Source organism: Equus asinus, chromosome 20 (genome assembly GCF_041296235.1).
Source record: "Equus asinus isolate D_3611 breed Donkey chromosome 20, EquAss-T2T_v2, whole genome shotgun sequence".
NCBI lineage: Eukaryota > Metazoa > Chordata > Mammalia > Perissodactyla > Equidae > Equus > Equus asinus.
The window spans coordinates 13,699,288-13,719,213 of record NC_091809.1 but is presented as its reverse complement, the minus strand read 5'-3'; the positions used below and the strand labels follow the sequence as shown (position 1 = coordinate 13,719,213).

The 19,926-nt window shown below is 59.4% G+C and overlaps 1 protein-coding gene across 4 annotated transcripts; it reads left to right on the top strand.

Annotated features, from left to right (window-relative positions):
* Positions 1 to 19,267, top strand: TLE2 (TLE family member 2, transcriptional corepressor). 4 transcript variants are annotated; one of them, XM_044752128.2, is made up of 20 exons: positions 1 to 323; positions 409 to 506; positions 890 to 953; positions 1,384 to 1,428; positions 3,257 to 3,319; positions 4,249 to 4,353; positions 4,556 to 4,736; positions 5,065 to 5,084; positions 7,152 to 7,259; positions 8,430 to 8,474; positions 9,027 to 9,176; positions 10,601 to 10,739; positions 11,386 to 11,546; positions 12,442 to 12,518; positions 13,302 to 13,551; positions 14,450 to 14,697; positions 14,840 to 14,987; positions 16,563 to 16,713; positions 18,336 to 18,412; positions 18,999 to 19,267. In XM_044752128.2, the coding sequence occupies exons 1-20, from the start codon at positions 300 to 302 to the stop codon at positions 19,104 to 19,106; spliced, it is 2,262 nt and encodes a 753-aa protein (XP_044608063.1). In that variant the 5' UTR covers positions 1 to 299; the 3' UTR covers positions 19,107 to 19,267. The 4 variants fall into 4 exon arrangements, with proteins under 4 accessions (XP_044608063.1, XP_044608065.1, XP_044608064.1 ...); XM_044752130.2 differs by having other exon boundaries at positions 4,553 to 4,736; XM_044752129.2 differs by having other exon boundaries at positions 2 to 323; positions 4,279 to 4,353.
* Positions 19,268 to 19,926: the final 659 nt, after the last annotated feature.

Below are 19,926 nucleotides of genomic sequence, written 5' to 3'. Positions count from 1 at the left end.
CTCCGCGCGGGGCCCGCCGCCCGCGCCTCCCCGCCGGCCGGTGCCCGACCTCCGCGCCCCGCGCGCGCCCCCCGCCCGGGGAGGGGCCCCGGCCGCCTCCGTCCCCGCCGCCGCGCGCGCGCTCTCGGGGGCGCCGGGCACTCCGGGGTCCCCTGCCCCGCGCCGCCTCGCCCCCTCCTCCTCCTGCTCCTGCTCCTCCTCCTCCTCCGGGCAGCCCCCCACCTCCAGCTTCGCCCCCACCCCGCCCCCCATATTGTCCATCCAGCTCGGCGGCGCAGGGGGCTCCCCGGATCGCCAGGATGTACCCCCAGGGAAGGCACCCGGTGAGTGGGGGTCCGGGCTGCGGGGCGAGGCAGGGGGGGGGGCCCGGGCGTCCCCGAGCTCAGACCCCGACGTGCCCCCCTCCAGACCCCGCTTCAGTCCGGCCAGCCCTTCAAGTTCTCGATCTTGGAGATCTGCGACCGCATCAAGGAGGAATTCCAGTTTCTTCAGGCTCAGTACCACAGGTGAGGGGGGGCCCGCCCCCGGGGACCCCGGAGTGTCCGCCTGGGAGCCCCCCGGGAGAGGGCGGGGCCCGCTGGAAGGGGGCGGGGCCAGGCGGGGGCGGGGCCAGGCGGGGGCGGGGCCTCCACGGTGCAGGGAGGAGGGGGTCCCGGGGGGCGAGGGGCGGAAGGCTTCCAGGTGGAGGCGCAGGTGGGCTTGGAGAGGGTCGGTCGGTAGTGGGACATTTAGAGCCTGGGGCAGGAGTGGGGAGGGACTGGAACCGGGAGGTGGGGCGGGGGGCGTGTGAAAAAGTGGGGAGTTGGATAGTGGCCCAGAGGGGCCGTCCGTGGGACTCCAGCTGGGGGGGCAGGGGCGCTGGGATCCCCACGTCCTGTCTGCTTCGCAGCCTCAAGCTGGAATGTGAGAAGCTGGCCAGTGAGAAGACGGAAATGCAGCGACATTATGTCATGGTGAGGGGGGTATGGAGGGTGTGGGGGTGGGGGGAGTGGGGAGGAGGGCTTGGCTGTGAGTGAAAACGCTGGGTGTGAATGTGGACTCGCTGTGCTGCTCTGGGGTAAGTCCCTGCCCCTCTCTGGGCCTCTCTTTCCCTGTCTGTGAAGTGGGCCTGTTGGGATTCCAGGCTCTCTGTCCCAGGGCCCTCCCAGCCCTTAAGAACAATGAGACAAGGTTGTCCCCGCTCCTCATGGGCATTTCTGGGGGGCCGGGGTCTCCCTGGAGAGAGTGGAGGGGGCCCTGCATCCCCCTCTGGGGTCCCTCGGGGCTGGGAGGTCCTGCCATGTTGCCCCCAGCCTGGGGGCTGTTGGAGGACCCGGCGTCACCCAGCGCAGGGCTGGCCGTCTGTGGGCAGCGTGGTCATTCCCCGCCGGCTTTTCCTTGCAGTATTACGAGATGTCCTACGGGCTCAACATCGAAATGCACAAGCAGGTAGCTGGCTTGGGGTAGCGGGGTGCAGCAGGGAGGGGGGTCTGGAGGCTGCGACGGGGATCTGTGTGCGGGCAGCGGGCGACAAAGCAGATCCGGGGAACAGGGGTCTTGCCCTGAAATCTCTGGGACCAGCGAGCTGGGTTTCAGCCTCGTGAAAGGAAAAAGATGAACTTCTGGACACTTCGTCCAGCAGTGGACGCTGTCCGTCCCAGAGGCGAGCGGTGGGCAGGGGCCAGGCGTCCCCATCAGGGAGGGCTCGTAGCTGAGGCCGGCAGCCGCTCGGGGGGGCCTGTGCAGATGACTCCTGTCCCCGGAGGGGGGCCGGCTGGACAGTCTCGGAGGCCCCTTTCAGCCCGGAGAGTCTGACCTTGGATCCTGAGGGTCTGGGATGGACCCTGAGGTTCTGGGCGGATGGAGTTTTCCATTCCGTCCATCAGAACATCAGAATCAGTGGGCAGAGCCTAGCATCCGGGCTTCCCGGTGGGTGGGAAGAGGAGAGGAGTGGGCTGGGGTTGTGGGGTGTAGGGGGTGCCCACCCCACCGCCTTCCGCACCCACACGGCCTCCCCTCGGCTCTGTGGGCACCCCCGGCCCCGCCCCTGGCCCGGAGGAAACCCACAAGTGAAACCACCCCAGCTCTCCTTTCCTCTCTGTACTTCCGACGGCAAATGTGTGGCTTTTCCCCACGCCGGCCGACGCTCCGACTCTGGCCCTGGCGGGTGTCTCACAGTTCAGCTCGATTCTGACACACGACCCTGAGCCCTTGCAGACCCCACAGCTTCAGGGCCCGGCCCCTCAGGTTCAGGCCCCCGCTTCCGACCCCGGCCCCAAGTCCCAGCCTCCTGTGTTTCTGACCGGCCGGCTATAAACTGGGGTTCCCATGACCCCCTTCTTGGGTCCTAGAATTTGCTAGAACAGCTTGTAGAACTCGGGAAAGCTCTTACTTGCTATCACCTGTTTATTATAAAGAATATAACTCAGGAACAGCCAGGTGGAAGAGATGCTCAGAGCGAGGTAGGAGGAAGGGGCTCCGAACGTCCACACCCGCCCGGGGGCCACCCCCCAGAAGCTGTCCGGACCTTGTATTTTAGGATTATTTTTAATAGGGGCTTCATTACCTTGGCATGATTGGTGAAATCATTGGCCGTTGGTGGGGAACAACCCCCAGCCCCTCTCTCCTCCCCGGAGTTCGGGGGGTGGGGCTGAAAATTCCAGCTCTCTGATGAACTCACATAGGGGGAAAGGGGGCTTATTAGGAACAGCAAAAGATGCTCATCTTTGCCCCGTCACTCAGAAATCCCGAGGCCTTTAGAAGCTCTGTGCCCGGAAGTGGGGACAGAGACCGAATACGTGTTTTTTATATTATGACATCTCGAAACCTTTCTGCGGTATGTTGTGTGGGCATCTCACCGGGCTGCAGGTAGCAATTGTAGGCGAGAGTCAGAGAGGGACATGGGCCCAGCCGGGGCTCGGCCCCCCTGGACTCCCGGCGGAGGCCCCCTCGCCTTGCGTATCATGAACCCCAAGCTTCTCAGTGTCCGGTCTGCGCTGGGCGTCTGTGCTTCCTGGGAACCTGCTGAGCGTCTCTGGGGGGTGGTGAGGCGGCCCTGGGCATCCGCCGGCCGCACAGCCTCCTCGCCAGGCCCTCTGTCTGTCTGTCCCCGAGCCCGTGCCTCGCTGGCTTCTGTCACCCTGTTTGCACCTGCGGGTGACAGCCCCCCCCCCCAACCCCACCCCGAGCTTCACAGAGGCTCGTGCTGCCCAGGAGCTGAGGGGCTGGAGTCAGAGCCCCTTCGAGCACCACCCCCCCCACCATTGCCTCCCGCCAGGCCGAGATCGTGAAGCGTCTCAGTGGCATCTGTGCTCAGATCGTCCCCTTCCTGACGCAGGAGGTGAGCGGGCCCGGTGGGGGCGGCAGGGCAGCTACAGGAAGAGCGGGGCTGTTGGATTCTGCAGGCCCAGGCTCTGCCGGGTGGCCTGCGGGGCACCGGCTGGGACAGTGGCTTCAGGGGTGGAGGGAGATGTTCCCTGAGGGTGAGGAGTCGGGGCTGAAGCCCAGTATCCAGGCCGCCTGGGTCCAAATCCTGGCTGTGTGGCCTTGGACAAGCTGCTGGCCCTCTCTGTGCCTCTGTTGAGATGTTTAGATGAGCTCATGTACATAAAGTGCTGTGGATGATGCTGTGTGCTTAATAAACACCTGATAAAAGTTAGACCTTATGTGATGCTCAGTGACGTGAGGCGGACACAGAAGGACACTCACTGTGTGGTCCACTCACAGGAGGTCCCCAGAGGAGCCACAGCCACAGAGACAGAAAGTGGATGGGGGGCCAGGGGCTGGGGGAGGGGTGGAGTCAGTGTTTCATGGGGACAGAGCTGCAGTTTGGGGAGATGGAAAGTTCTGGAGACGGATGGAGGGGATGGTTGCACAGCAACGTGAATGTGCTTCATGCCGCTGAGCTGTGTGCTTAAAAAGGGTTAAAACGGTTACTCTTCTATTATATAGTTGTAACCACAACAATAAAAAAAGATGGAACTAGGACGGATAAAGACAATAAACAGTGTGGGCACTTTATTGAAACTTAAAAACTTAGCCCTCCAGGCCTGTCAGCTCAGGGCCAATCTTCCTCAAAACAAACAAACAAACAAACAAAAGTTAGCCCCGCCGTTGAGAATGCGCCAAGAGTCTTCCAGCCTCAGGACCTTTGCATCTGCTGAGGGTGGGGACGAGGTGGCCCAGAGTGGGAAGGGCGAAACCTCAAGAAACGAGGGTCCAGAGACCCTTGGGAGGAGTGACTGCAGACACACACGCGTGCCCCGGCAGTGCCACTCTTGTCCCCGCCCGACCCCCCAGCATCAGCAGCAGGTGCTCCAGGCCGTGGAGCGGGCCAAGCAGGTGACCGTGGGGGAGCTGAACAGCCTCATTGGGGTGAGTCATCCTGGCCCCTGGCCCTGCCCTGGGGAGACCCCACCCCCAGGTCCCTGCACCCAGTGGGTGCTAAAGCCGGGGGTGCTGGATGGGCAGCTGGCCGGGGCTCTGGCCGTCCTTGAGACCCCAGGGGCGCCCCCTCTGCCTGGACCCTGTCCCCGCTCCCTGCCCGCCCCCGGCCCACCCTCCTCCTCTCCAGCAGCAGCAGCTCCAGCCGCTGTCCCACCACGCCCCCCCTGTGCCCCTCACCCCTCGCCCGGCTGGGCTGGTGGGCGGCAGTGCCACAGGGCTGCTGGCCCTGTCTGGAGCGCTGGCCGCCCAGGCTCAGCTGGCCGCGGCTGCCAAGGAGGACCGGGCAGGCGTGGAGGCCGAGGGGTCCAGAGGTGAGTGGACAGCGCAGGGTGGCATGGCTGGGCATACGGGGTGGGGTGCCAGACTCATCTAAGTGAGAGGGAAGGAATAAGGGGCGCTGCGGGGTCATGGAGGTCAACTTTGCTCCCAACTGGCTGTGTGTCCTTGGCAAGTTGCTATCCCTCTCTGGGCACCTATCTGAATGGTGCAGGAAAGGAAGGGTGTTGGAAGGAGAAGGGAGATTCTGAGCTGGGAAGAGCGCTTTACAAACTGTGGAGGGCGGTACCTTCTGGCATCATGGGACATGAAACCCTCATTCTTTTCCTTCTGTCTCTCTCTCTCTCCCCTGCAACCCGCCAGTGGAGAGAGCCCCGAGCAGGGTAAGTTGAGGGGCATCCAGGGACTTGTGTGACATTTGCTTTGTATCCGCATGTGACCAAAGCTGCTCGTTCTGAACCGATAGGGGCCTCGGAAGGAGACCCACATCCCGCTTTCAAACTGTGTCGCCGGAGCCCTTTTGGGGCGGGAGATGCAAATCAGGCTGGAGTTTTATTTATTTACGTCTTTCAATCTTGGAGCTTTTTTCCCCCGATTGAATAAATGGATGCATGCCTGTGGTGGCGTCCCTTCCATCCTTCCATTCGTACGTTCAACCGTCATCCCTTTAATCTTATTATCTACAAGAGTGCTGCCCGACAGAACTGTGATGTGAGCCCCGCATGTCGTTTTTAGAAAATTGTTTAATTTTGAAATAATTGCAGATGCTCAGGAGGTTGCAAGGAAACGCACAGGGAGGTCCCTGCACCCAGCTGCCCCCAAAAATAGCATCTTGTGAAACGGAAATACAGTATCTAAGGCAGGAAACTGACATGCGTGCAACTGACATGAGTGCAATAGACACAGCGTGCAACTGACATGCGTGCAACAGACATGTGTGCAACTGACACACAGGCGGGCCTCTGCATGCATTCGTTGTTCGTGTCTGTGTGCACACGCGTGTGGGTGTGTGTGTGTGGGGTTCTATGCAGGTGAACAGACTTTCAAGACTCTAGTTTATGTAACAATGTATCCAAAATATTTCAGCCTGTAATCAGCCTAAAAAATTACTCAGGAGAGAGTTTACATTCTTTTTATCGTACTAAGTCTTCAAGATCTGAATGCGTTTTGCACTTAGAGCTCATCTCAGCTTGCACTAGTGCTGCCCATGGGGACACGGGGCCGTGTCTGGGGACATCTGTGGTTGTCACACTGGGGGAGCTCCTGGCATCGCGTGGGTGGGGCCAGGGATGCTGCTCAGCCCCCCACAACCCCCAGGACGGCCCCCCAGAGATGACCCAGGCCTGATGTCCGGTGCGGAGGGGTAGAGACCCTGATATATAATAGGTGTTTCTGTATTTATCTGTGCAAAAATAGGATCATTACTATAGAAATAACAGTTAGCACTCACTGTGGACGTTGTCTTAAGCTAAGTGTTCCGTGGCTGTGACGTCGTTGTATCTTCCCAGCAACCCTAAGAGGTCGGTGCTGTTGCTATCCCCATTCTACAGAAAAGGATGTTGAGACACAGACAGGTTAAGTGACTTGCCCAAGGGCACACAGCAAATGAGAAGCCAAACCGGGATTTGAGCCCCAGCAAACTGCCTCTCTCCTGGCTATTTTGCAGTTTGCCCTTTTTCACCTCAGTAATACGTTGTTTGTGGCCATCTTTCCAGGTCATCCCATCTCTACTTTCTTTTTAGATGGCCGCGTGCTCTTCCATTCTCTGGTCGTGCACGCTTTGTTTCCCAACCACCCCTGTTGTGCTCGACGTGGCTCTGAATCCTCCTGTGTGTGTGCGTGTGTGTGTGTATCTTTGCATATCCAGGCAGCTCTCTGCGCTGGATTTCTTATCTCTCCGGTAAATTGGGCTTTAAGATAAACTCTAGGCTGGAGAAAGGGTTCCCCAAATAAAATGCTCGAGCAGTCACCGTGCGGGCAGCCCCCTTGTGCAGATGGGGAGACCGAGGACAAAGAAGGGGAAAGCTGCCTGAGGGTCACGGGGGCAGGCCGACCCTAGGGGTGTGTCTTGGGGCCGGCTGACCCAGCCTTCGCCCCCGCCCTGCCCCAGGTCCCTGTCATCTACCCTCGAGGGCTGTGCCGTTGGCATCTGGTGGGCTGGCTTCCAGCCCGACCTCGGCCCCTGAGTCGCTGTGCAGCCCCGCATTCCCGTGGGTCTCAGTTTCCCCATCTATACAACGGGGTGAACCGTCACTCCCGCCGGGAGCTTGCTGGGCAGTCGAGAACTGAGCACCGTGAGGACCCTTGGAAGGTCCATTTTCCAAACAGGAAGCTTGAGGCCCGGATCGGAATATCAGTCGGGGGGACCCTCGGCCTTGGCTGGGCCAGGAGGCAGTGTGGGGGCCCAGGGCCCTGACCCTTCTGCCCGCCTGGCCCCTGTCTCTCTGCAGAGCGCATCCCCGTCGCCCCCTGAGAGTGTGGTGGAAGAGGAGCGACCGGCTGGCCCTGGGGGCAACGGGAAGCCACGGGCCGAGGAGAAGGATCTGTCGGGACCTTACGTGAGTGGTGGCCCGTGGAGGACTGGGGTGGGCACTCGTGGCCTAGAGCTGCCCCCGGCCCTGCCCCTCGGAGCCTTGCAGAGCCCAGCTCTGTGTGTGACTCTCACTCCAGAGCCTTCCATAGCTCCCCATTGCTCACGGAGCGCTGCCCAATCAGAGGAGACCCGAGCCTCTGGCCCACGCATCCATTTTCCCACCTGCTGGCTTCTGTCCCCTTGTTCCCTCCCCTTCCGTGCCTCCCGAAACCGGTTTCTCCATCTGGGCACAAAAGACTTTCTCCGGCAGGGAGCTGTCTCTGGCGCCCTCCTCTCTCACTGTCAGAGCGAGTCCTGCATCTATAGTTTCAAACTCCAGCGCCCCAGGTGCCAGGCCAAAAGTGGGGGCCAGGACCGTGGCCAGCGGGGGACATTTGTCCCATCTGGTGGGGCAGCTGTGGCCTGGGCCCAGCGGACGGCGGCCTGGTGTTGACCCATCTTGCTGTTTCTCTGAGAAGCCCTTAATCTTTTTTTTTTCTAAATGTAATAGCTTGTTTTATAAATGTCAGAAAGCTGGGGACAAGGGGTCAAAGAAAACCCGCTTACTGGGCTGAGGCGGCCTCCAGGCTGTGACCTTTGGTCTTCCAGCCCAGCATGTCAGCATTTCCCTTGACGACAATGGGGAGCCATAGAAGGATGTGGAGCAGACGTGGGGATGGGTCTTAGGGAGATCTCCCTGGGGCAAGCTTGGAGGGCTGCCTGGAGGGGGCAGGGCTGCAGGCTGGGAGCCCAAGGAGGGAGTAAGGTGGGTGCTGGGGTCGTGGGGATGGGAGGTGGGCAGGCGGGCCCGGGAGACGGACAATCCTGAGAGGTTGATGGGCTCTGTGGGGCGAGAACCGGGAAGGAGGTGTGGATGGCTCCTGGTCTCTGGCTCTCCGCCCACTGCACAAAGGGGAAACTGAGGCCAGGAGGGCTGGGGGATGCTCAGGGCTGCACAGCGAGCCTTGGGCCCTTGGCTCTGTCTCCATCGTCCTTCTGCACGAGGGACCCACCTTCCTTGGGAGCAAGCGAATGGGCTTCCATGGCCCCAGAGACCCCATCACCCCCCGGGCGGCCGGGCGTGGGCTCTGCTCCCGCGGGGACGTCAGGGGTGCGAGGGCCGGGCCAGGGCGAGCTCTCCCTCGTGTCCCCGCAGGAGAGCGACGAAGACAAGAGCGATTACAACCTGGTGGTGGACGAGGTGAGCCGGACTCCAGCCTGTGCCCTCTGACCTCTGGCCTTAGAGGCAGGGTTTTCCGGAGTGTGGGGGCCCCCAAGGGAGTGGGGTCCTGGTCCCCTCTCTGCGGGATGGCTGGGACCGGGATGGTGTGGGGCTAAAGGGAGCATGGGATACTGGGACCCCTCGGGCCCACCTCCTCTGCAGAGCACCAGTGGGGAAACTGAGGCCCAGGGAGCACTGGAGATGGGCAGCAGGAGTGGCTCCAAGCCCCGGCTCACCGTGTGACTTTGGGGGAGCCACGCCCCCTTGCCCGGCCTCACTCTCCCCCTCTGTTCGATGGGGGAAGACAGCACAGCCCTCATGGCGTCTTTGCTGTGTGTGTTCAGAGAGTCAGGTCCCATGGCCAAACCCATTGACAGAGGAGTAAACTGAAGCTCCGGGAGGTTTCAACCCCCCAAGGTGGGCCGTAGGTGCCCCAGGCCAGAGACTGAGATGGGGTTCGGGAAGGCATAGAGAGGGGCTCTCCTTCCTCACCCACTTCACCCCCACTCAATGTCACCTCCTCAAACCCAGGACCAACCCTCGGAGCCCCCCAGCCCCGCCACCACCCCCTGCGGAAAGGCGCCCATTTGCGTCCCCGCCCGTCGCGACCTCGTGGACAGTCCGTCCTCCTTGGCCTCCAGCCGCGGCTCACCGCTCCCCAGAGCCAAGGAGCTCATCCTGGTAAGGAGGAGGGGAGGCCTTGAAACTCACTTTATTCATCCTGGGAGGGCCTGGAAACAGATGCTGCCACCCTAGACGCGGCGGGCAAGGAGCCATCAGCCAGGGTGTGTGGTCCAGCGTTGCCTTGGTGATTATTCTGACCCTGTTCCTAAAAACCCCCTTTATTTTATCCAGGTAGTTTTTCCTAAGTCACTCGGTTGCACGTAAAGAAATAGCAGAAGGCAACTTTGTAAATACCTATTAAAAGGCAACTCTCGCCCTCCTTTGGGGAAACCAGGATCTCCCGCAATAAGTAGGAAATCCCACTGAAATAAACCCAGGGAGGCTGTAGGATTGGCAGCTCCCAGGCCCACGCCAGGCCTGCAAGTGTTAAGGCCTTTGCCAGGCGTTAGGGACACACCAGCCCCAACCTGAGCTGTTGTCCCCCCCCAAGGGACGATGATTAATATCGGGACAACTTCCTCCTCGCTCCTCCCGACGTTTCATGCCAGGTGCGGGGACCACCTGAGTCCGCTCCCCCTGGGCATCCGCCAGTCGGCTGCATTTGTCCCTGGCCCCCCCCTCCCCCCCTCCCCCCCCCCGCTAAATCTTCCCCAGACCCCTGCCCCCCCCCACCCTGCTTCCCCCGGAGATGGCGTCGGTTTCTAGGCCTCCCCTCCCAGCAGGTTGCTATGGTAACCGCCAAGGTTGGGGCTCCCAGGGCATCTTAGTGCCCTCCTCCCGCTTCGGCGAGATGGGGAGGGGGAGGGGCGGCTGTGTTCCAAAGAAGCCCCCGGAAGCCCCCCCTCCCCGGCCCCCCGCCTTGTCCCCATCCATCCCCCTCGTGGGGGTGCGAGCGTGGCTGTCACAAAACGTGTGATTGTGTAACGGAAAGATAGGGGCGGATGTGAAGTTTCTTGAAAGGCGAAGGAGGTGATGGCAGAATGCCCAGAGGACAGAGTGTGCCCTGTGTGGAGGTCCGTTTCCCTCTCCTCGAGTGTCCCCAAGGTGGGGGGACAGCTGTGGGGGACACGCCCCTCCCCATGGGCTGTTCCCTCATCTGGGAGCCTGCTGTGTGGTCCCCGCTTCATGAGCCCATCCCAGGGCTCCCCATCCTTGTCCCCGAAGGTGCTGACAGCCTCCAACTTCCGTGCCTGGCTGTGGGTCCGTCTACACCCGCGTTCCTGCCCATGTCCCCGCACTGCATACCTTGTCGAACGGTGCCCGCCTGGCGTTGTGATGTGTGCAGACACAGTGCCACGGCCCCCGTGTCCTGGGGATCAGCTGCGGGGCTGTTTCCCCGGCATGTGCACACCTGCGGTCACAGGGGTCCCCTCAGCCCCCCTCAGGGGTCCTGGCTCCCGTCTCCCATCCGCCTTCGGCCCCCGATCCTTGGTGCAAGGTGCCAGTACCTGGTGGTGTTCAACTGCGCCCTTTGTCCCCAGAATGATCTTCCCGCCAGCACTCCCGCCTCCAAATCCTGCGACTCCTCCCCGCCCCAGGACGCGTCCACCCCCGGGCCCAGCTCGGCCAGTCACCTCCGCCAGCTCACCACCAAGCCAGCGTCTTGCACGGACAGTATTGGTGAGCGCCCGGGGAGGCAGGAGGTTCGGAGTCCAGCCGGGCACCGGAAGGGCAAGCTTTGGAGTCAGACAGGCTTGGGTGTGAGGCCAGCCTTGGATACACACCGGCTGTGTGACCTTGGGCGAGCGACTCAACCTCTCTGAGCCTGTCTGCCCCTCATTCATACGGGGTTGACAGTTTTCTTCTTTTCTGTCTGGTGGCCAGGCTCTGTGCTGGTTCTGGGATCCCAGAAAGAAATCAGCCCTGGGACTTACCCTTAAGGATGGTGGGGGAGGAGACTCAGACCTCAAACTCCCAGCCCTGTGTGGTCAGGGCTGGGGTAGAGGGAGGGACCCAAAACGGGCAAGGTTGGAAGCTAGGGGTGGGGTGGGGTGGGGAGGCTCAAGGATGTTCCTGAGATGTTGCTGGACATTGGGTCTGGGTTTTGAAGGATGAATAGGAGTTTAGCAACTGAAGAAGGAAAGGGAAAGGCGTGTCAGCCAGAGGGAACAACATTTGTAAATGTCTGGAGAGGTGACCGGGTATGTGGATGCTGGGCCAGAGCATGGGAGCCCTGAATGACAGGCCAAGGAGCTGGCACCATGCCCCCAAGGCAGGATCTGGGTTCAAGATGTCCAGACACCTGTCTTTACCTCTTCTCACTCAGGCCTGAGGAGCCCCCTGACTCTGTCCAGTCCTTTCACCACGTCCTTCAGCCTGGGCTCCCACAGCGCTCTTAACGGGGACCTCTCTGTGCCCAGCTCCTACGTCAGCCTCCACCTGTCCCCTCAGGTCAGCGGCTCTGTGGTGTATGGACGCTCCCCCATGGTGAGTCCTTGGGGTGGGAGATGAGAGGAGGTGTCCGCAGGGCCCTGGGGGCTGGGAGCTGGGAGGAGAAACCAGTTACACCAGGAGAAACAAGGCTGTGGAGAAAGGGAGGGGAGTTCTGGGCTTGGCAAGTGCGTGTGGGAAAACGATCTGAGGGTCTCAGTGGCTCCATAAGCTTAATCCAGATCAGCACCTGTGACTGGAAAAAATGACTGCGATTATGCTGCATTAAGGGGAACAGAGAGCCCCAGCCGTAGGAGTCGAGGGTCCCATTCAGCCTCCTGGCAGATGCTGTACAGTTGTCAGCCCTGATTTTCCAGAGACAGTGACAACCCTGGTAGACTAGCCCGGGGAGAGAACTGGAAGTGATGTCCCCTGTGGAGGAGCTGGGGCGGAGGGAGCAGACAGGGTCTGCGCGGGCCCCAGAGGACGGTATGGGACAGATGGCTGCTAGAGGGCGCCGTCCTGAAGTGGCTCAGGATGCCTCCAGGGGGGAAAAACCGCCTGTCACTGGAGAGATCCCAGGCCCCGGGGATGTGGAGTTAGCGAGTTTTCCGTGAAGGGCCGGACAGTAGACATTCTCGGCTTTGCAGACCAGTCGGTCTCTGTCACAACTACTCAGCTCTGCCTTTATAGCCCCAAAGCCCCATAGGCAACATTTAAATGAATGAATGTGGCTGTGTGCCAATAAAACTTTATTTACAAAAACAAGCAGGGGGCCGTAGTTGGCCAACCGCTGTACTGAGCCTGGGACGGAAGATGCTTCAGGATCCGTCCGCCTCTGGGGTCCTGGGGGCCTCTGACAGACAGAGAGGGATGTGGCGGGTGAGCATGGAGACGGCAGACATGGCTTTGAGTCCCCTGCCCCGTGACACCCCGTTTGGCATCTTGGCAGATGGCATTCGAGTCTCATCCCCATCTTCGAGGCTCATCCATGTCGTCGTCCCTGCCCGCCATCCCCGGGGGAAAGCCGTGAGTACGGGGTGGGGCTCACACTGGGGGGAGTGGGGGGTGGGTCCCTGCTGCCTTTCCAGAAAAATCTCTTCTGTAAGGTCATGGGAGCTCCCGGGGCGGGGGGTCTTTGGAGAGAGAGGTACGTAACCAGCCAAGTCGAGACCAGCGCTTCTCAGCAGGGCTCGATTCTGCCCCCAGAGCTCCTTGGGCGATGTCTGGTGATGTTGTGGTTGTCACACCCAAATGCTTCTAGCCTCTAGTGGGTGGCACCCAGGGATGCTGCTCATCCCCCCTGCCCCCTGCCCCCCAGTGCACAGGATGCCCGCCCCCCACCAGAGAATGACCGGCCCCAGGTATCCATATAGAAATTTCCACCGTGATGGGAATGCTCTTCACCTGCTGCTGTCCCATGAGATTACCATCAGCCACGTGTGGCTTTTGAGTCCTTGAACTGTGACCTGTGGAGCTAAGGAAATTTAAATGTATTTGAATTTATCTGGCCCCGTGGGGCTGGTGGCCACTATTGGACAGCATCCTCTGGAACTCTCAGAGGCTTCTTTGGACCCTGTCTGACTTCCACGAATATTTACGGAGCGCCTGGGTACCACGCACCAGGCCACGGCCTGGACCGCTTCCTGTGTTGCACCACTGCTGACTGGCCCACGCCACCTTTGATCATGTGGTCTCTTTCCTAAATGCATGGGGGGCCCAGGCAGGGGAGGCCCCTCCTGGCCTGCGGGGTGGGGTGCGGAGGCCCCGGCCCAGCCCCTCGGGCGCTGTCGTCCCCTCTCCCCCCACCAGGGCCTACTCCTTCCACGTGTCCGCGGACGGGCAGATGCAGCCGGTGCCCTTCCCGTCGGACGCGCTGGTGGGCGCGGGCATCCCGCGGCACGCGCGGCAGCTGCACACGCTGGCGCACGGCGAGGTGGTGTGCGCCGTCACCATCAGCGGCTCCACGCAGCACGTGTACACCGGCGGCAAGGGCTGCGTCAAGGTGTGGGACGTGGGCCAGCCCGGCGCCAAGACGCCAGTGGCCCAGCTCGACTGCCTGGTGAGGGCGGGGCTTGCGGCCGAGGGGCGGGTTTATAGGACAGCAGGGCGGGGCTTACAGGCCAGTGGGTGGAGTTTATAGGCCAACAGGGGTGGAGTTTAAGGCTGGTGGGTGGAGTTTATAGGCCGACAGGGGCAGGGCTTACAGGCCAATGGGTGGAGTTTATAGGCCAACAGGGGTGGAGTTTAAGGCTGGTGGGTGGAGTTTATAGGCCAACAGGGGCGGGGCTTACAGGCCAATGGGTGGAGTTTATAGGCCAACAGGGGCGGGGCTTACCAGCCAATGGGGTGGAGTTTATAGGCCAACAGGGGCGGGGCTTACAGGCCAGTGGGGCGGAGTTTATAGGATGACAGGGCGGGGCTTATGGGCCAGTGGGTGGAGTTTATAGGTCAACAGGGGTGGGGCTTACAGGCCAGTGGGTGGAGTTTCTAGGATAACAGGGGTGGGGCTTACAGGCTGGTGGGTGGAGTTTATAGGCCAACAGGGTGGGGCTTACAAGCCAATGGATGGAGTTTATAGGTCAACAGGGGTGGGGCTTACAGGCCAATGGGTGGGGTTTATAGGCCAATGGGGCAGAGTTTACAGGCCAACAGGGGTAGGGCTTACAGGCCCATGGGTGGGGTTTATAGACCAATAGGGGCAGGGCTTACAGGCCAATGGGTGGGGTTTATAGGCCAATGGGGTGGAGTTTATAGGCCAACAGGGGCAGGGCTTACAGGCCAATGGGTGGGGTTTACAGGCCAATGGGGTGGGGCTTACAGGCCAATGGGTGGAGTTTAGAGGCCAACAGGGGCGGGGCTTACAGGCCAAGTGAACAAGGGCGGGGTGAGAGTTCATCTCCTGGACCCTGGAGGCCTGGCCGGGGGTCAACCCCACCCCCTGCTTCTCCCCCTCCCAGAACCGGGACAACTACATCCGGTCCTGCAAGCTGCTGCCGGACGGCCGGAGTCTGATCGTGGGCGGCGAGGCCAGCACGTTGTCCATCTGGGACCTGGCGGCGCCTACCCCCCGCATCAAGGCCGAGCTGACCTCGTCGGCCCCCGCCTGCTACGCGCTGGCCGTCAGCCCCGACGCCAAGGTCTGCTTCTCCTGCTGCAGCGATGGCAACATCGTGGTCTGGGACCTGCAGAACCAGACCATGGTCAGGTGGGTGGCGGGGGCCCTGTGACCTCGGGCCGGCCCTGCGCCCGTCCCTTTAGTGTTGGGGGGGGGAGGCGGGCGCGTGGCCTGGGAGGATGCTGGAGCAGCCCCAGCTCCAGGACGGATGCCCCCGCCCTTCTCCCCCCAGGCAGTTCCAGGGCCACACGGACGGTGCCAGCTGCATCGACATCTCCGATTATGGCACTCGGCTCTGGACGGGGGGCCTGGACAACACTGTGCGCTGCTGGGACCTGCGGGAGGGCCGCCAGCTGCAGCAGCACGACTTCAGCTCCCAGGTGCCGCTCCGGGTCTGGCGGGAAGGGGATAGAAGCTCCAGGCTTCCGGCCTCCCTTCCTCTCCCCCTGAGGCACCCACTTCCAGAAGCTGGGCAGCACCAAACACTACTATCTGTGTCCATCTTTCTTGTCCTTCAGACAAATCAACAGGCCTCCCCCTTTTTTCTTCAAGTCTAGTCAAAGGACAACACAAAGGAGCTGATTTAGATTAAGCTGTGGGTCCACTAAGATTCTCGGATAGTCTTCCTCCATGCTCTCACCAACCCGTTCCCCCATTCCTTTGTCTCTCCCTGGGTAGCTGGTTTCTCCTCCCAGTCCTCAATCTCTTCGCCCTACTGAGAGCTCCCCACTGGCCCCCAGGAACTCACCATGTGGGTGCTGCTGACCTGGGGGGACAGGTAGAGGTCGGCATAGGAGCTGGGCACAGAGAGCTCTCTGTGGAGGGTGCTATGGGAGTCTAGGCTGAAGGATGTGGTGAAGGAGCTGGACAGAATCAGGGGGCTCTTCTGGGTTGAGCAAAGACTCAAGGACAGGTCTTCAGATACTCTCGACCCAGGTCCTCTCTCTCACTGCCTCGGGGGCAGGGTGTGAGCTCCATGGCCTGTCATTTAAGGCCTCCATGCTCTAGTCTCCCCTGCCCTCTGACATCTCTAGACCTTCCCACTTATTGTTTCTTCTGGCTGACATGCTTTTCCCTTCCTTTCTCCACTTGGCAAACTCCTATTCATCCTTCAAAACCCATCTCCAGTTTGCCCCTATCTTTGAAGTCTGGAAGGAGCTAGTTCACAAACTCTTTCTGTTCTCCCCTCTCTTCTCTTTAGTTCAGATGTTTTCTTGATAGGGAAATCAATGGTGCAGGCAGATAGAGTTGTCCATTGCCTGTCCCCAAAACATATGGGGATCATGGTGGATCCCATGTGGATCTCTCCCATGCCACCAGGCCCCCTGTCTTTATCCACGGCCAGGAGAGAACATGTGAATCTCCCAGCCTTCGCTCTGCTGTAAACTTAGGGTTCTCTCCGGCCGCGTCGTCCAGGTCAGGAAGACTTCGAGAGGTTAGGATGGAAGGGGTCCTCGTTCCCCTTCGTGCCTTGCTTGGGGGTGGGGGGCGCACAGAACGAGGAGGCCACCGAGTCCTTTCAGATCAAAGTAAAAAGAGGTGTGGCAGGTGGAGAAAGTTCCAGGCTGGGACTCCCACGGGTTGGTCTTTCATGGACTTGCTGTGCGGGCTTGAGTGGGATGTGGCCTCAGTTTCCCTTCCACCATCTGCTCAAGGGAAGGGACCCGCCTCGCGTGGCTTTCCCCTCCCCCTCCCCCTCCTCCTCTCCCGCTGTTGTGCGCTGGGAGCAGATAATGGATACAGCCCCGGGGGCCCTTGTCGTTTTGATTAATATTAATGAGTCGACATGCAGTTGCCGCTGTGTTCCAGGCCCTGGGCCAGCCGCCTCTCCACGACTCCGGGGCTGCAGCGGGACAGCGCTGGACCTCTCCCCTCCCCCCAGCCCCCTCGTCCTGGGCGTCCCCCAAATTCCCAGGAGGGCTTCTGACCTCCCCTCTTCCCTTGTCCCCCCCCAGATTTTTTCCCTGGGCCACTGCCCCAACCAGGACTGGCTGGCCGTGGGCATGGAGAGCAGCAACGTGGAGATCCTGCACGTCCGCAAGCCGGAGAAGTACCAGCTGCACCTGCACGAGAGCTGCGTGCTCTCCCTCAAGTTCGCCTCCTGCGGTGCGTCGGCCCGGGCAGGGCGGGGGGGGGGGGGGGGGGGGGGGGGGGGGCCGGGGTCCCCAAACACAGAGCAAAACCCGCTAAAACCCCCACACGACAACAAACAGGATGCCCAGTGAAATCTGAATCTGGGACAAACGACACGTCATTCGTTGGTATATCTCAAGCATTGCATGGACTGTGCTTACACGGAATGACAAATCATTTCTTTGTGTAAGTATATCCCAGATAGCATGGGAGACATACTTATACTAAAAAGCAACTAATTCGTTAGTACAAATTTATCCCATATGTTGATGGGGGTAGACTTACACTAAGAAAATATTTTTTTAGTGTAAGTATATTCCAAATTTTAGTATAAGAACATCCCATGTTTTAGTATAAATACATCCCAAACTTTAGTATAATTATGCTCCAAACTTTAGTATAAGTGTGTCCCATACTTTATTATAAGTATATCCCAAACTTTAGTATAATGTGTCCCAAACTTTAGTATAAGTGTGTCCCAAACTTTAGTGTAAGTACATCCCAAACTTTAGTATAATGTGTCCCAAACTCTAGTCTAAGTATATCCCAAACTTTAGTATAATGTGTCCTAAACTTTAGTATAAGTATGTCCCAAACTTTAGTGTAAGTACATCCCAAACTTTAGTATAATGTGTCCCAAACTCTAGTCTAAGTATATCCCAAACTTTAGTATAATGTGTCCTAAACTTTAGTATAAGTATGTCCCAAACTTTAGTGTAAGTATATCCCAAACTTTAGTATAATGTGTCCCAAACTTTAGTCTAAGTATATCCCAAACTTTAGTAGTATAAATATGTCCCAAACTAGTATAATGTGTCCTAAACTTTAGTATAAGTGTGTCCCAAACTTTAGTGTAAGTGTGTCCCAAACTTTAGTATAAGTACATCCCATACTTTCATATAAGTACGTCCCAAACTTTAAGTGTGTCCCCTACTTCAGTATAAGTACGTCCCATATTTTAGTATAAGTGTGTCCCAAACTTTAGCATAAGTATGTCCCAAACTTTAGTATAATGTGTCCCAAACTTTAGTATAATGTGTCCTAAACTTTAGTATAATGTGTCCTAAACTTTAGTAGAAGTGTGTCCCAAGCTTTAGTGTAAGTATATCCCAAACTTTAGTATAATGTGTCCCAAACTTTAGTCTAAGTATATCCCAAACTTTAGTAGTATAAATATGTCCCAAACTTTAGTATAAATATGTCCCATACTTTAGTGTATGTCTCAAATATTGCATGGGATGCATATACATTAAAAAATAGTGATGATAATGAAATGCTTGGGACATATCTGTACTGAAGTGACCTGTGGTTTCTCTGAGATTCAGATCTAAGCGGGCCCCCCCATATTTTCTCGGCAAACCCTCTCCTGGGGGCTCCCCCTTCCTGAAGGCCAGATGGAGCCCCTGGGGCCTTGACGTCACCACCCGGGGAATGGGGGAAGGATGGAGCCTCAGTCCTCTAAGGGGCCTCGTGTCCCCCAAATGAGGGCAGAGGGGCCCGCAGGCGGAGAGGCCAGCCAGCCTGTCCCACGCCCGACCTGGCCCCAGCCCCGGCCACCTGTGGTCCCCTCCCGACGCTCCTGCTCTCCTCCCCAGGGCGGTGGTTCGTGAGCACCGGCAAGGACAACCTGCTCAACGCCTGGAGGACGCCGTATGGAGCCAGCATATTCCAGGTGCTGGGGGTCGGAGCCCGGGCCGAGGGCCTGCACTGAGGCTTAAGCACAGGAGGTGGGGCGTGTGTGACATAGATTTATTTGGCTTCTGGACTTACTGGCCAGAGACTTATTTGGACTTTAGGCAAAGCCCAAAGTTTACCATCAGGCCCTTTACAGAAAAAGTTTGCCGAGCTGGTGTAGGTCGTCGTGCTGTAACTCTTAGCCCTCTGCTGTGCTGTGTGGCCTCGTGCCTGTTGCACACCCTCTCTGAGCTTCCCAGGAAAGGGCAGTGCTCCAGTTCCCTCTCTTGCTGTCCAGAGAACGGAGGTCCCGCCCTTTCCAGGAGCATCGCCGTCTCTCCAGAGAGGCTGGGCTTCAAAGGCCCTTTCCCCAGGAAACGTGTGACCCTCCTTTCCTCTGCTAGGAGGGTCCTGGCTCCCCACTCTGGGCTCCCCTGTCCTGAGTCCTGCCCCCGCCCAGCCTGGAGCGTAGGCCGGTCCTTGGGGACAGGCGCCGGCCCCGATGGCCTGTCCCTTCCCTCTGAACGTGGGGCAGCATCGGCCGCGCCTCACGTCTCCCCCGCTCTCCTCTGCCCCCGTCACAGTCCAAGGAGTCGTCCTCCGTGCTGAGCTGCGACATCTCGGGGAATAACAAGTACATCGTGACGGGCTCGGGGGACAAGAAGGCCACCGTGTACGAGGTGGTCTACTGAGACGCCCCCCTCGCCCGACATGGGAGGGAGGGGCGTCCGGGACAGAGACCCCAACCCCACCCCCTCCAGTCGTCCCTGGGACCCCGAAATCCCACCTTCCCCTGCCGGATGTGGGCCGAGCGGGCAGGAGGCCTTTGGGGAAATAAATGTATTTATCAGAACTGCGTTTCCGTGTGGGGCTGGGGGCTGTGACTCCCCTTGGGCGCTACTCCTGCGGAACGGCCACTTTCTGGCTGTGTGGCTGTGAGCGAGTGGCCTCCCTTCCTCCTTCTCTCTCTCTGGACAATGAGACGATCCCCTCTGCGTGAAATACTGCGGGATGCGTCTCGAGAAACGGGTGTTGTATTGGGCAGCGTGGCTTGAGTTGTGCTCCATAACAAACAGCCCCAGATCTTGGGGGCTGAACCCACAGAGGTTTCTTTGTCACGCCCATGGGGCCCGGGGGCTGGACTCCAGCAGACACCCGGGGCTCCCAGATGGGGGAGGTCGCACCACCTCCATATGCCACTTCGGGGTCCAACAGAGCAGGAGAGACGAGGCTTTGAAATCCCTGGCCCCAAGGTGCCATGTATCTGTGACAAGAGGACCCCGCTTTGGACACAAACATTCTCAGACACTGCCCACGTTCCAAGGGTTGGGGAACATCAGGGAGCACGTAGGCATTCGGGGTGTCTCCTGTCTCCTTGAGCCCAGAGATAGTTCCTAAAAGCTGGCGCGTGATGTCCGGCCTCACCGTAAGGTGCTGTGCCAATGTCACAGTCCCGGAGGAGGTGACGTCAAAGCCAAGAGCTAAAGGAGGGGAAACGGCCATTGGGAAGGG